Source organism: Canis lupus, chromosome 20 (genome assembly GCF_011100685.1).
Source record: "Canis lupus familiaris isolate Mischka breed German Shepherd chromosome 20, alternate assembly UU_Cfam_GSD_1.0, whole genome shotgun sequence".
NCBI lineage: Eukaryota > Metazoa > Chordata > Mammalia > Carnivora > Canidae > Canis > Canis lupus.
This window is the reverse complement of record NC_049241.1, coordinates 40,451,104-40,463,850: the sequence shown is the minus strand read 5'-3', so window position 1 is coordinate 40,463,850 and position 12,747 is coordinate 40,451,104. Positions and strand designations below refer to the sequence as shown.

The 12,747-nt window shown below is 54.6% G+C and overlaps 1 protein-coding gene across 8 annotated transcripts in view; it reads right to left on the bottom strand.

Annotated features, from left to right (window-relative positions):
* LAMB2 (laminin subunit beta 2) overlaps positions 1-12,747 on the bottom strand; it is a 31,063-nt gene that overhangs the window by 6,320 nt on the left and 11,996 nt on the right. For 5 of the 8 annotated variants that reach the window (XM_038566468.1, XM_038566463.1, XM_038566465.1 and 2 more), the window contains 15 exons: positions 5,927-6,012; positions 5,637-5,809; positions 5,401-5,536; positions 5,244-5,317; positions 4,651-4,839; positions 4,495-4,558; positions 4,058-4,260; positions 3,849-3,969; positions 3,329-3,517; positions 2,945-3,124; positions 2,712-2,824; positions 2,396-2,475; positions 2,174-2,306; positions 1,794-1,952; positions 1,589-1,716 (listed from right to left, as the gene is read on the bottom strand). In XM_038566468.1, coding sequence (XP_038422396.1) covers positions 1,589-1,716; positions 1,794-1,952; positions 2,174-2,306; positions 2,396-2,475; positions 2,712-2,824; positions 2,945-3,124; positions 3,329-3,517; positions 3,849-3,969; positions 4,058-4,260; positions 4,495-4,558; positions 4,651-4,839; positions 5,244-5,317; positions 5,401-5,536; positions 5,637-5,809; positions 5,927-6,012 — 2,028 coding nt within the window. Of the gene's footprint in view, positions 1-1,588; positions 1,717-1,793; positions 1,953-2,173; positions 2,307-2,395; positions 2,476-2,711; positions 2,825-2,944; positions 3,125-3,328; positions 3,518-3,848; positions 3,970-4,057; positions 4,261-4,494; positions 4,559-4,650; positions 4,840-5,243; positions 5,318-5,400; positions 5,539-5,636; positions 5,810-5,926; positions 6,013-6,104; positions 6,255-12,747 lie in introns of those variants that run through there. The other 3 variants (XM_038566467.1, XM_038566469.1, XM_038566470.1) reach the window with 3 other exon arrangements.

The window sequence follows — 12,747 nt, the reverse complement described above, 5'->3', positions numbered from 1 at the left end:
GAGCCACCTGGGCTGCCCGTTTTTTTGTTTTGTTTTGTTTTTAAGATTTTACTTATTTACTTGAGTGAGAGAGAGTATGCATGAGTGTAAGAAAGCACAAGCAGGAGGAGGGGCAGAGGGAGAACGAGAAGCAGACTTCCCAATGAACAGGGAGCCCAACACAACACGATCCCAGAACCGTGAGACCATGACCTGAGCTGAAGGCAGACGCTTAACCAACTGAGCCACCAGGTGCACCACCCCCCATGCTAGGGTTCTTTTATCCCCCTTGAAAACATCTTCCTTCAATCCCTGAGTCTCCCTTAGCTGTTATCTTTGCTTTCCTGCCTAACAAATTCCTAAAACTGGACTGTGTTCATTGGCTCCACTCTAGCCTCCCACTCCAATGGGGTTTTTATGCCAACATGCCATGGAGACAGCCTATATACCAAGCTCACCATTGACCTCCATGCAGCCAAACCCAGAAGCCTCTTCTCTATTCCTGTCTGCTCCAGCATTCAGTAGCATGTTATAAAAGCAGTGCATCCTCTTTCCTGAGACACTCTTCTGTCCCCTTCTGGAAACTTATCCACACTCCTGATTTTCTCCCCCAGATCCTCCTTTTCTACTGACGTCTAACACCCCAAAGCTTGGTTCTGGTCCTCCTTCCTTTCTCTGGTCATTTCACTTAGACCTATCTCTTTGGTGACAAGTCCCAAATTAATATCTCCACCTTGAGGCCTCCCAGAAATTCCAGACACAGAAATCCAACCACCCACTGGCCTTCTCCTCCATATGCCTAAGTACTTCAGAACTATGTCTCTATCTCAGATAGAGAGCCCAATCCTCCCCCAGATGAACAAACCCAAAATGCTAGAGTCATCTTTCCACTTTCTCTCCCTTTTCTACATGTCTAAGTCATCAGCTCTGCCGCTAGAATCCTCTGGAAACTTCATCATCTTGCCCCATCAATGGCTAAACCTCTGTCACTCAGCTAATTCAATAGCCTGCAGCAGATCTTCCAGCTTCCACCTTGGTCCCTTTAAGTCTATTTTCCACTCAGCAAGTAGAGGGATCTTTGTTAAACACAAATCACAGTTGGTAAAACGTCTATGATGGGTGTGGCCCATTGTACGCTGCTCTCTCAACTTCTGTGTATTGTTTGAATATTTACATAACAAACAAAAAGTTAAAAAATAAAGTGATGAAAAAAAGATACATGAAACAAATACTACCCAAAATGTAATAAAACAATAATCAGCCCAGTCACATCCCTGCTCAGAATGCTTTGATGCCCTCCCTTCCCCATCCCCACACTTACATCTCCACCCAACCCCCTCTATGATGGGCATTACCTATAGTGACACTAGTTTCCCATTAATTCTTGCCCCAGGCCTCTGGAACTTAGACCCCTAAGAGAGCAGGCCTTGTTCTACTTCCTTCTTCTGACCTATGCCATGCCTAACAGCACCTGGCAAACAGAACTCAGGAGGAGGCACTTGAAGCAAGGGCAGATGAATGAGCAGTGGCATCCCACAAGTGCCCTTCAGGGAATTAGGGCAGGCCCCCAACTCTCCAGCATTATAGATGCTACCATTAGTACCCTCACCTGGTTTCTGGTTGCAGAGTCCCTGGGATGTGGTCATCCTTGGGCAGCACATGCCCACATAGGCTGTGGGCAGACACAGGCCCTGGGCGCTGCACGGTCACTTCCATCTCTGCCCATTGCTTGGGGACCTGGAAGGATGGGATGATGAAGGAAATGCTACTACACCTAGAAGTTCAGCTCTGGGTCATGTTTCACAGGGTCTGACCTGAGGTTCCAAGCGCAACAGCAGGTCATAGTCCATGGCTCTCGGCACAGAGCCCACCAGAAACTCCAGTGCCTGACCCTCCTGCAGCCTAACAAAGCCCCGGCCGGTCCAGGATGGAGTCCCACTGGAAGTCACCAAGCGCTCCACCACATCAAGCACCTAGGAGGGATGCAGCTCAGGGTGGGTGCTCAGGTAAGACACCATCTCTTCTGCTACAACCTGTCCTCAAACCCCAGCTCTTCAGCTGAGGCCCTGTCCAAGGTTAGACACCCTCCCCAGACAATGGCACACTGTCTGTGCCAATGTGGTGCTGGAGGTGGAAGCAGGTACATAACTCCACCTCTCCAACTCAAGCCCTGCCCTCCAACGTTGCCCCCTACCTGTCCTCGGGTATCCTCAGCCTCCCAAGTTAGGTGATCAAGGAAAGGCCGGAAGTAGCCAGGCTGCACCTGCTCACAGCGTCGCCCCACCATGTGCTGGCGACAGCGGCACTGACCTGTGGCCTCACTGCACCTGGAAAGCCCACGGTTACTCAAGAAGGACCCCTTATCCTGCCCAGGTTCTTTTCCCACCCCTCCTGGGACTCCTGATACAGCACTCACTGGGGATCCAAGGCACCGCCCACGTCGCAATCACAAGGACGACAGCCAAGCAGGTCATGGCTCAGGCCCCAGTGGCCAGGCTAGGGGAGAGGAAGTTGCTGGGGGGCTAGAAACAGACCCCCCTCACCACCCATCAGGGAATCTACTACCCCTCGGTGAAAACAGTCCCTAGACCATGGCTCCCAACCTTCGCCTCTCCAACCTGAGGCCTCTCAGCCAAGAATGGACCCTAAGCTCTTAGCACCCACCACCCCTTAGCCCTATACTCTGAGGATAAGTACAGGACCCCATTAACACTAGCCCCCTCCAGTCGCACCAGGCAGTGGTTGCAGCCACGTCCAGTCACTAGACGCTTGCAGAAACAGGTTCCACTGTTGGGGTCACAAGAGGTGGTCCCAGGCACTGTGCCTCGTGCATCACACTGGCACCCTGCAGGGAAAGAGACCCATCACACTCTGGAGAGCTGTGGCAGTACTGGTGTTGAGTTGGGTCAAAAGTAAGAAGTCAAGGGTTAACATCAGTACAGGTATTAGGGCAAGATACACATACGCCGGCAGCCTGCAGGGTCACTGGCACTAAGTCCAAAGAAGCCATCACGACATTGCTGGCAGCGAGAGCCCACCACATGTTCTTTGCAGCGACACTGGCCCGAAACCAGCCCCAGAGCAGGATCATCATGGGGATCGCAGCGACCACCATCTTGGGAACCCATGGGGTCACAATCACAGGCTGAGGGCAAAAAGAGGTGCAAGGTCACCCTAATCCCAACTAGTCCAGCACCATGCATCTCCCAAGCCTCCCCCAGCCTAGACTTCCAGCCTGGGTCCACCCTATGCCCCCACCCCCACCCCAAATCCCTACAACCTGGACAACAGTCTGGCTTCCTACTTCCTACCCCAGACTCAGCTTTCCCATCCCCAACCCCAGCCTCACAGCGACACATAGCTGGGTCCCGCAGGTCCTTGCTTGGATCACGGTAGAAGAAGGGTCGGCAGAGCTCACAGTGGCGCCCAGCTGTATTGTGCTGACATCCATCACACACGCCTCCACTCACGTTGCCAGATGCCAGGTATATGGCCATATCAAAGTGGCAGCTGTGTGCATGCCCATGGCACTCACACTCTTGGGAGAGGGAAAGGCAGGACAAAGGCCAATTGAGGGACTACATCCTGAGGCTAAGGGGTGTAGGGGTCCCAGTGACATGGCAGGTACCTGCCACTGGCCAGAATTTGTGGGTGGGGGCTCAGGTACTTTACAGTTTCAGCATCATACTGGGCCCCTGCCCAGAGCAGATTATGGAGGAGAGTTATGAGAGTCCCCAGAGGCATCAAGGCCTGGATACCCTCCAGATATAACCTGAGTGTTAGGCACTTGACCAACCCCTTCTAAGTTCAACCCAGGGCACAGCCAGGTCACAGTGTTCTGGGGCTATAGGGGCCAGGATGTCACTCACTCCTGCAGGCATGACTGTGGCCATCCTCAGCTGGACGCCAGGGCAAGTCATGATAGAAATCCTGACACTGTTCACAGTTGAGGCCTCGAGTGTTGTGTTTGCAGACGCAGGCCCCATGAACCTAGGAGGTGGGCAGGCAAGTGGTCAGCACTGTCTAGCCAGACCTGTCCCTGCCCCCAGCCCCATTCCAGCTAGCTGAAGCCCCTCACCATGCCCTCAGCATGGGCTGGTGCTCCTGGGGCAGGTGCACACTGTGAGGCGTGTCCATAACAGAAGCAGTTGCCTCGAACAACCAGCTCGTAAAGGGCATAATAGTATTTCTCACGGATCTCCCGCCGTGGGTCAAGCAGGTTGTCTCCCAGCGTATGTAGCCGTGTCAGGTTCACCCGTAGGTTGGTGATCTTCAGCAGGTCTAAGTGGGGGGAAAGGATCAGGAGCCAGCTGGCCAGGCAGGCTCTTGTTGCCCCATGCCCACTCAGGGGCTGCAGCTGCCAAGGTCACCTTGTGAGACCTCCTGTCTACTGTTATATGAGCTAAATTGGACTTGGCACCTGCCCTATGAAGTACCCAAAATAGCTACTGAGGCCCCAAATAGTCACCAGCCGGACGCTGGGACTGTGCCAGGCTCAAAGGGAGGAACACTCACTCTGGATCCGTGGGCTATAGGGGTCTGGGATAGGGATGGCAGGATCCAGCACCCGATAGATGACCTGGAGGGACATGGAGCCATTAGAAACACTGGACTCTGACTCAGGCCCATCATCCCCCCTCATCCTGCCCGATGTCAGATCTCAGTCCTCACCTCGCCTTCAGTGGATGGCTCAATCTCTGAGTAGCGGGACTCACAGACTATGTCATCCCAGTGTCGTGGTGGGGCCAGTGGGACTCCTGGAAAGTCAGCCCCACAGTCATAGGAAAAATATCGGTACACATGCCAGGTGCGTCCAAAGTCAGCTGAGCGTTCCACTAGCATGGCAGCAGGACGAAACGTCTGGGTGGGGGGCATGGATGATCAGTAAGCATCAGGACTCAAGTCCACCCCAGGCCCATCAAGAGCCCTGCCCAGCTAGGGCTTGCCCTTAAGCAGCTCATGGACAGGTGTGGGTGACCACTGGAAGCCAAGCAATAATCAGGGAGGGTAGCCACTTCTAGGAGGAAGGCTCAGGGATCATGGGGCCCAGGGAGGCAGCGCCTGATCCAGCCTCACATTGGGGCAGCATGGGGAAAGTCCTGAAGGCAGAAGGCAACAGAAGGTGTGGGAGATGAAGAAGCCTCCCATGCAGTCAAACACAGCATAAGAGCTCAGTAAGGCTGGGCCAAGGAGCTGCGACTCTGTTCAGGGGCAACGGGGAGCCAAGCAGGATGATTCAAGCAGGCTCCCAGACATGCGGGCACCTTGAAGGTCATAATGAGGTGCGTGAAATGAAACTCAGCCTCCAAGTCCAGCTGGATGGTGACCACGGGGACACCTGGGGCAGGAGTCGGAGGTCAGGGACTTGAGACTACTGGTGGGCAACCCTGCTCACACCCCATGCCTCATCCACGGCCTCACCATTCTCTGACTGCCACCAGGCTGCCCGGCGCTGTGGTGCAAAGCTGGTAACTACATTCTGGATGCGATGGCTGTTTGGGTTGTCTCTGGCAGAGAAAGGGCGCCGGGAGTCACACAGGAAGCACTTCTTCTCATCCTAGGTTGGGTCAGAGTCAAGGTCAGGGTCAGTGCCACAGGCAGGGCCAGAACCCTCCCCCCCCCCCATCCCTGAATACCCCCATCCCACCCAGCCGCACCTGTAGGTGACTAACGATGCAGTAAGGTTGGGGGCCATGTAAGCCACAGGTGGATGAGGCAGTCAGTCTGTCAGCACGGCCCACTAGCAAGTCACCTGTGGCAGGGTAGCAGCTTCCCCTCGAACAGCCTGGCATATCCGGGGCCAGGGCCTGGGCCAGGGCAGTGGCCAGCACTGGGAACAGTGGGTCATCCAGTTTTGCCGTGCTCCCACCCAGTAGCCCCAGGGCTGGCTCCCCCAGGACCCACCATCACACCCCACAAACCCCAGGCCTTCACCAGGCCCTCTCACCACTCAACAGTAGGCCCACATGAAGCTCCCAGGGCCCAGGCTGTCCCCGCAGGTCCCTCCCTCGTTCCCCTGGGGCCCGCTCCATCCTGAAGAGGAAGGAAATACAGATGGGGGGGGGATAAGAGTCTGGAGCCCGTGCCCACCTCCCCCCCACCCCCCTTTGGGGTTCCATGCAGACCCAGCCGGAGTAAGTCCGGGGTTGATTTCCCACTCAATCCTCCAGCCAGCAGCGGTCCCTCCACTAGCTGAGTCCTGCGACTTTGAGCAAAGTTGAGAAGCACGGCAAGAAGGAAAGCATGGAGTGGATCTTGGGCAGGAGTACATACCATGCAGAGATTCTCCTCCCACCTCTCCAGATACAACCCTGACTCTAGAAACCAGACACAGGCCAGCTCACTCGCAAATCTATATTGTGCTCCCTTGCCCAGACCTGTGCAGAACAAGGGGAAGGGGGTTTGGCTTTAGGCTACCACAGTTAAGGGGCGCACCAAGTAAGGGATCTGGCATGAGCAAAGGAAAGCAGTCTGATCTTGAGACTTCAAACGGCCCACAGAACACAGCCTTTGTCCCCAGTGTTGTAAGTGCTGTGGAAGTCACCATCAACTAAGCTGTTCAGTCCCTGGGCTCCAGCATCAGTGGGGAGATGAGAGAGCACACAGACACATCAAGCTCCTCATTTATGGATGTGGAAAATTTGTGTTGGCCTGGCCCAATCGACAGGACAAGATGGGGGGTAGGAGAAGTGGAGAAAAGCCATCCCCTGCCCAAATCATGGCTCCAGGTGTATCCACCTCCATTAGTCACTATGGCAAGTAGGCACAAAAAGTGCTGTCTCAGGTTTTCAGTGTGAAAATGGGTATTGGGCAGCAGATGACAGAGGCAGAGAGTGAATCCAGATCTTATGGCCATTCATCCATTCCATGCCTTCTGGCCTGCCGAGAGGCCAGAGCCCGGGCTTGGAATGCGAGCAGCTAGCAAGTGCCCCACCCAGGCCCCAGGGACCACAGGCGGGAGGAGGACTCCACAGGTCTGTAGGGCCAGGCCCCAGTGGCTCTGAGCTGCCAAAGCTGTGCCCCACTCACTTTGTCTGGGGCCAGGTAGAGAGTACCCAGAGCTATGGGACTGGGACGAAAGCTGGGGATTTTTCAGGGGGATCAACAGGCTTCTCAGGGAGAGTCTAAGCAGGGGACAATCTACTGGACTTACAGGGTCTCTAGGAGTTTCTCCAATTACTGGTAGCAGGGTCTCCAGTTACTCTGGGGCTCACATAGTCAACCTGAGGGGCTCAGGGATATCAGAAGTGACTCAGAGTTTTAGATCACTCAGAAAAGGATTTATCAGGATCAAAGGCACTAGATGGCCTCTGTTGGGGTTTACATGATCTCTCGTTTCTCAAGGACAGAGGGTCACTGGAGGGTATCATGGGGATGCATGAGGGATTACTCAGGCTCAACGAAGGGATTTGGTGAAGTCCTTGGTCTTTCAAGGTGAAGGGATTCTTGAGTCAATCTGGGGTCACTTTGAGTCACTCAGGTAGTCCCAGATCTGGTCTATCTTACTAGACCAGACTATCTATAGACTGCAGTCAGCAGGTGGCATTCACATTTGCCCATGGCTGCATGTGCTTGAGCAGCTCTGCTGCCCACTGCTCCGGGGCCCACAGGACGGCCACCTTTTTGCCCAGTATCTGCTCATTCTGCACCAGGTGGTGCTCCTACCCTGAGGATCAGGTCATGTGAGCCAGGATCTCACCTTTGGCCCTAATCTCTGATTCTGGTGCTCAACTCTGTCATGACCTTAACTCTAACCCCAACCCCTAAATGAGCTCTAACCTGAATTAACATTTGACCCCCGTTCTGAACTTTGACCTCAACCCTAACCCTTCCACACCATCCCTATTCTGACTCTGACACTTATCCCACTCCATATCCACCCCGACATGGCCCGTCCACGTACCTTCTAACCAGCTCCCGCTGTTCTGCACCCACGTCAACAGGTCTTGGGCTTCATTCAGCTTGTGCCTGCTGTGTCTGCTCTCCTGTGTCCTGCACTGTGACCACCAGGCTATTTGTGCCCTTCTGCAGCTCTGCCATGCCTAATTGGGCCACCTGCAACTCCTAGAGCAGGACTTGTCCTGAAAATCCACCCCACCTAGATCCTACTGTCTCAGGCACATTGCTATCCAAGATTCCTTTCAGGAGGACAGGGTAGGGGATTTTAGAACTGAGACCCTGCCTCAGCCCAGCATAGCTCAGTCCCAGCCTAAATCCCACCTCTCAATGTCCAATGTACCCATCTCACCCTGTTCAGGTCCCCTGCCACACCCATTACATGTACTGCTTGCTCTTCTGCCTCCCGGGCCTGCCACTGACTCAGGGCTAAATGGGTCCTGAAAGCCACAGCTGCACTGGACAGATGCCCCAGGACTGGGGTCACTTCCACTGTTAGTATCACCCAGGCCAGGTGCCCTGCCACCAAGTCAGAGGATCACAAGGAGGTCATAGCAAGGTAGCAACTAAGTAGGGTGCTTTCATGGTCTGTGTATTTAGTAGTGCTATGGTATCACAAAGGCTCAAGGATCTCAGGGCAAAAATAGGGATAATAGCAGCCACTGAACAAGGGTATGAGTGGGGTGTGACCTCCTGTACACTGGCCTCCAGGCCTCAGGATGTCTGTTGTGCTGCCTGCAGCCTTCGCTCTGCAGCCCTTGCGTGACTTCCCACCTCAGCCAGTACCTCATGAACATCCAGTGCTTGGTCCTTGGCCCTAGCTGTCCCCTCCCTGAAGGGTGCAGATGATCAGATGATCAGTTGTGCATTCTTTTCCTCCCCACCCTCTGACCTCTGCCTCCAGCCTCCTGGCCCTTCACCTGGTCTGCTGTGCCTGATGCAGGACACCTTCAGATCTGGGCAGCTCCTGGCTTATGGTGTCTGGTGCAGGGAGGTCCCCCTGGATCTGACCCAGCAGAAGAGCAATGCCCACTGCCCCACTCTGGAGGAGCGGCACCACCAGCCTACACCATGCCACCAGCTCCACACTCACAGCATCTGCACCTTCATCTGTGGGAATGGGGATGGGGGTAGGAATCTCAGATGTGAACTCTGATCTCTGACCCAACAAACCCTGACCCTAACCTCTCACATGACTACATGGTGTGGTGGGGGCTAACAAGAGCCAAGTGTTAAATTTTCAGGAATTTTGTGAATCAGCTGGTAAATGATAGGCAGACTAAAATTAGCCATGGTGGATTTCCTTACACCATGGAAACCTGCAAACACTACAAATCAGTTCCCTCTGACCTCCAGCTAATTGTTAAATATTTACTAGCATACTAGTGCTCCCACCCGACCCCTGGTCAACCTTTAGGAGTATTCCTTATTCTGGAAGGACTATCATAGCAGATGATAGCAGACGTCTCAGATGCCCACCTGCCCTTTCCCTCAGCTGTGAACAGACACACAACAAGCATACAGGTACCTAAGAAGAAATGCTAGAGGATCTGCGCAGTTGCTTGCACATGGGCTAGGGTGGCCATACCCCAGGGCCCCCTTGCACGATGCCATGACTTCCAAGCCCCGATTCCTGTGGAGCTTGCTGTGGCCTAGATTTGCTGCAGCTGGTAGGTAGGGGTGGGTCAGGAAGATGGATTCAGAAAAAAGCCACCTGATGTGTGCTATGTGCATATTCCACCTGGCCTTGCCAACAGCTATTTTCATGAGCATTTCTTTGAGTTTTGGGGAAAACACCAATAAACATGCTGTGCTCTTCCTTGGGGAAAGCCCCACTGTTCCCCTGCTACTCCACACTGGGCCTCTTCAGGGCAACCTCACCCCAGATGGTGTGGATCTGTGAGTGGCCCTCTCACCTCTGCATTCCTGCTCTGGGTCACCCCAATACCCATCCTGACACCTGGAGCACGTGTGGCCCCCAAATCCTTCCTGGCAGGTGCACTAACCTGTGACCTGAAGGAAAAGAGCATGGGCCAATCAGCAGGAACACAGAGCCTCTTCTGGGCCAGGGAGAAGGATATGAGTGCTCAAAGGCAGCGTATGCACACCAAACACAGTCTTCTCCTTGCCCTGCTCCTGCCCCGGGCAACACCCACACCTGTGCTTGGCTAAAGGCTCCTCCCTTCCTGCTTCTCCTGGCTTGACCTCCTTGGCCAGCCCCCACCTTCCCACATTGCCACCTCCCACAGACCCTCTGATTCTCAAGTCCTGATCTGCTGTCCTTGCCTCCTCTGTGTCCTGACCCAAACACCCCACTGTCTCCATTCCCTCACCCCGATGCCTCCTTCACCCTGATTCCCACCATCTCTTCACCAAGGACACAAGAATGCATGCTTCAGGCCTCATTTCATTCAGTCGCTGACCATTCTCCTCCTGGAAACTCTTCCTCACAGTGGTAATCCCCCTTTGCCTGTACTAGCTCTCAATCCTCACCCTTCACCTGTGTCTCCTCGGCGCCCCCCCAAACCCCCACCATGTTCACTCCACTTGTTGGGACCCATTCACGGTGGGTCACCCACATACTAGCACACAGCTGCGTGCAGGGTCAGGCACATGCAGTCTCATGTTTGCTCTACCCCAAATTCTGCCCCTACCTTATAGTTTATGTAACACAAACACAGAGACTCACACACCTGTTTGCAGCCACACACACCAGTGCTGCTGGTCACATGAACATTCACACCAGCCACAAGTAACATCCTGTCATAGGCACACACACCTTCACTCACACCTGGCCACTGCCACAAGCTATGTGCAACATGGCCTCACTTGCTGGGTGACATGCTGGCTGCACAGTGTGTTGGGCATGGCAATTGCAGGGCTCACAGCCCTGGGGTCCCCCAAGGTTCCAGAAGATGGGGGCACAGTGGCTACAGTCCCACCCCAGTGTCTGGGGACAGCAAGACCACAGCCCATTGACCTGGGTGCAGAAGCAGGCTTCAGCCTGAGATGGGCACTGTGCAGAAACAGTACCCTGTGGGTCACAGCTGCAGCCTGGGAAGAGGCAGGGACTGAGGAAGAACCCATCCACCCACCTTGGCATGTTTCCACCCATCCTCATCACACACCCATGCCAGCAGCGCCCTGGACACAGGGTAGTGCCATGGAAGCCAGGCCTGCAGTGGGCACAGCTAGGACCATGGCTGTGGTACAAACAGCGGTGGTAGTGCCCACTGTGGGGGTCACAGGCAGCAGGATCACAGGGATCGATATTATTGTTGCACTGACAGGGTTGGCATGGATTCCTCCCAGGGACTCCCTCTGGCCAAGAGTGCCCAAAGTAGCCAGAGGAACAGCAGTCACAGTGGATGCCTCTAAAGGATTGAGATATGCATGGGTTGTCTCAGGTATCTTCCTGTATCCTTGTGGCCTTTAGGTCCCATACACCCAACCAGAAAGTCCAAGGTTGAGCCAAGAGAGAGAACACAGAGAGAACACAGAAGCTACATTACAGCCCACCTTCATGGCTTACAGATTCCATGCCTATAGCTCCCCTCCATTTGGCCCTCCTATCCTTGAACAGCAACTCCTCCAGGAGAGGTACCCAGCCTGCAGCTCAACATACAGGTGGCGCTGACAAAGATTTGCCTCATGGACCCGCTGAAATTGTGAACAAATGAGCAGGGCCGTGGGCTTGCCCTTGCCAAACATCCCTCACTTGCATAGCCAGGTGCACAGAAACAGAGGACACATCCATTTGCACTGTCCACATGACAGGAAATCCCATGATAGAGGCCAGAGCCAGGGAGCCCAGGACAGGGGCAAGGTCAGCACTGCTGGCCCGAGCCCAGGGTAGGGTCTCCATAGTAGCCATCCAGGCACCTGTGGGCAGTAGCACAAGGAATGGGGCCTGACCCACTCATCATAATTCCTACCCAACCCATCAGTGACAGTGCTCACCTCTCACAGTGTCGGCCTATGATGGATCCACGGCAAGCCTGAAAGACGCCTGTAAGTGGGTGGCACAACTCAGCATGCCCATTGCAGGCACAGGCTGGCAGCATGGGAAGCCCCACCAGCCAGAGAGGCAGTGGTCACAGCGGCAACCACCAAAGCCTGGCCTGGCATGTGCACTGCCCACTCACAGGGTCACAAATGGTTCTGGTGGCACCTCAGCATGGCAGTGGCACTCTGGGGAATGACCGGGCAATCAAGTCATGTAGAGAAAGGATATGGTTGGTTCCAGACCCCATACCCATATTCACTGGCCCTGAAGGCTTACCACTGCAAACAGTGGGCCCGAAGCCATATGTTCCAGATATGCAGTGGTCACAGGTACAACCAATGATATTAGGATGGCAAGGGTACTGCCCACCAAGCAAGGCACACTCAGTACTCAGTGCCCCCTGGGGATGGCACTCACATGCTGACAGGAGAAAGAGCAAGATGAACCTCACAGTTCATCTTCCTGAAACCCCGATCTTGCAGCCCCCTCAAGCCAGGGGCACACACTCACCAAGGCCACCCCGATGGAGCAGGGCTGAGATGCTGCAGACAAGGCAGACACAAACCTCAGGCATGGTGCTGGAGAGGCCAGTCCTTGCTGCCTCTTTGCAGCCTGCCCTGCAGAGCTACTGTAAGTGCCCTGTGGCCCCAGGGTCCAGAGATCTCAGCCCAGGCAATTCCTTCATCCGAGGCAAGAGCACAATCTGATAGGAGGATAGAGGGTGGCAGGCAGAGGGCAGTGAGCCCCCCACCACTGACTAATACCTCCTAACTATTCTTCCTTGCGTGCGGTGGATCTCACAGCCCATTCCTGCCCCTTTTCATTTCTCTTCTGAATCTGTTTCTTCCTCCTCTCCAATGGCCCCG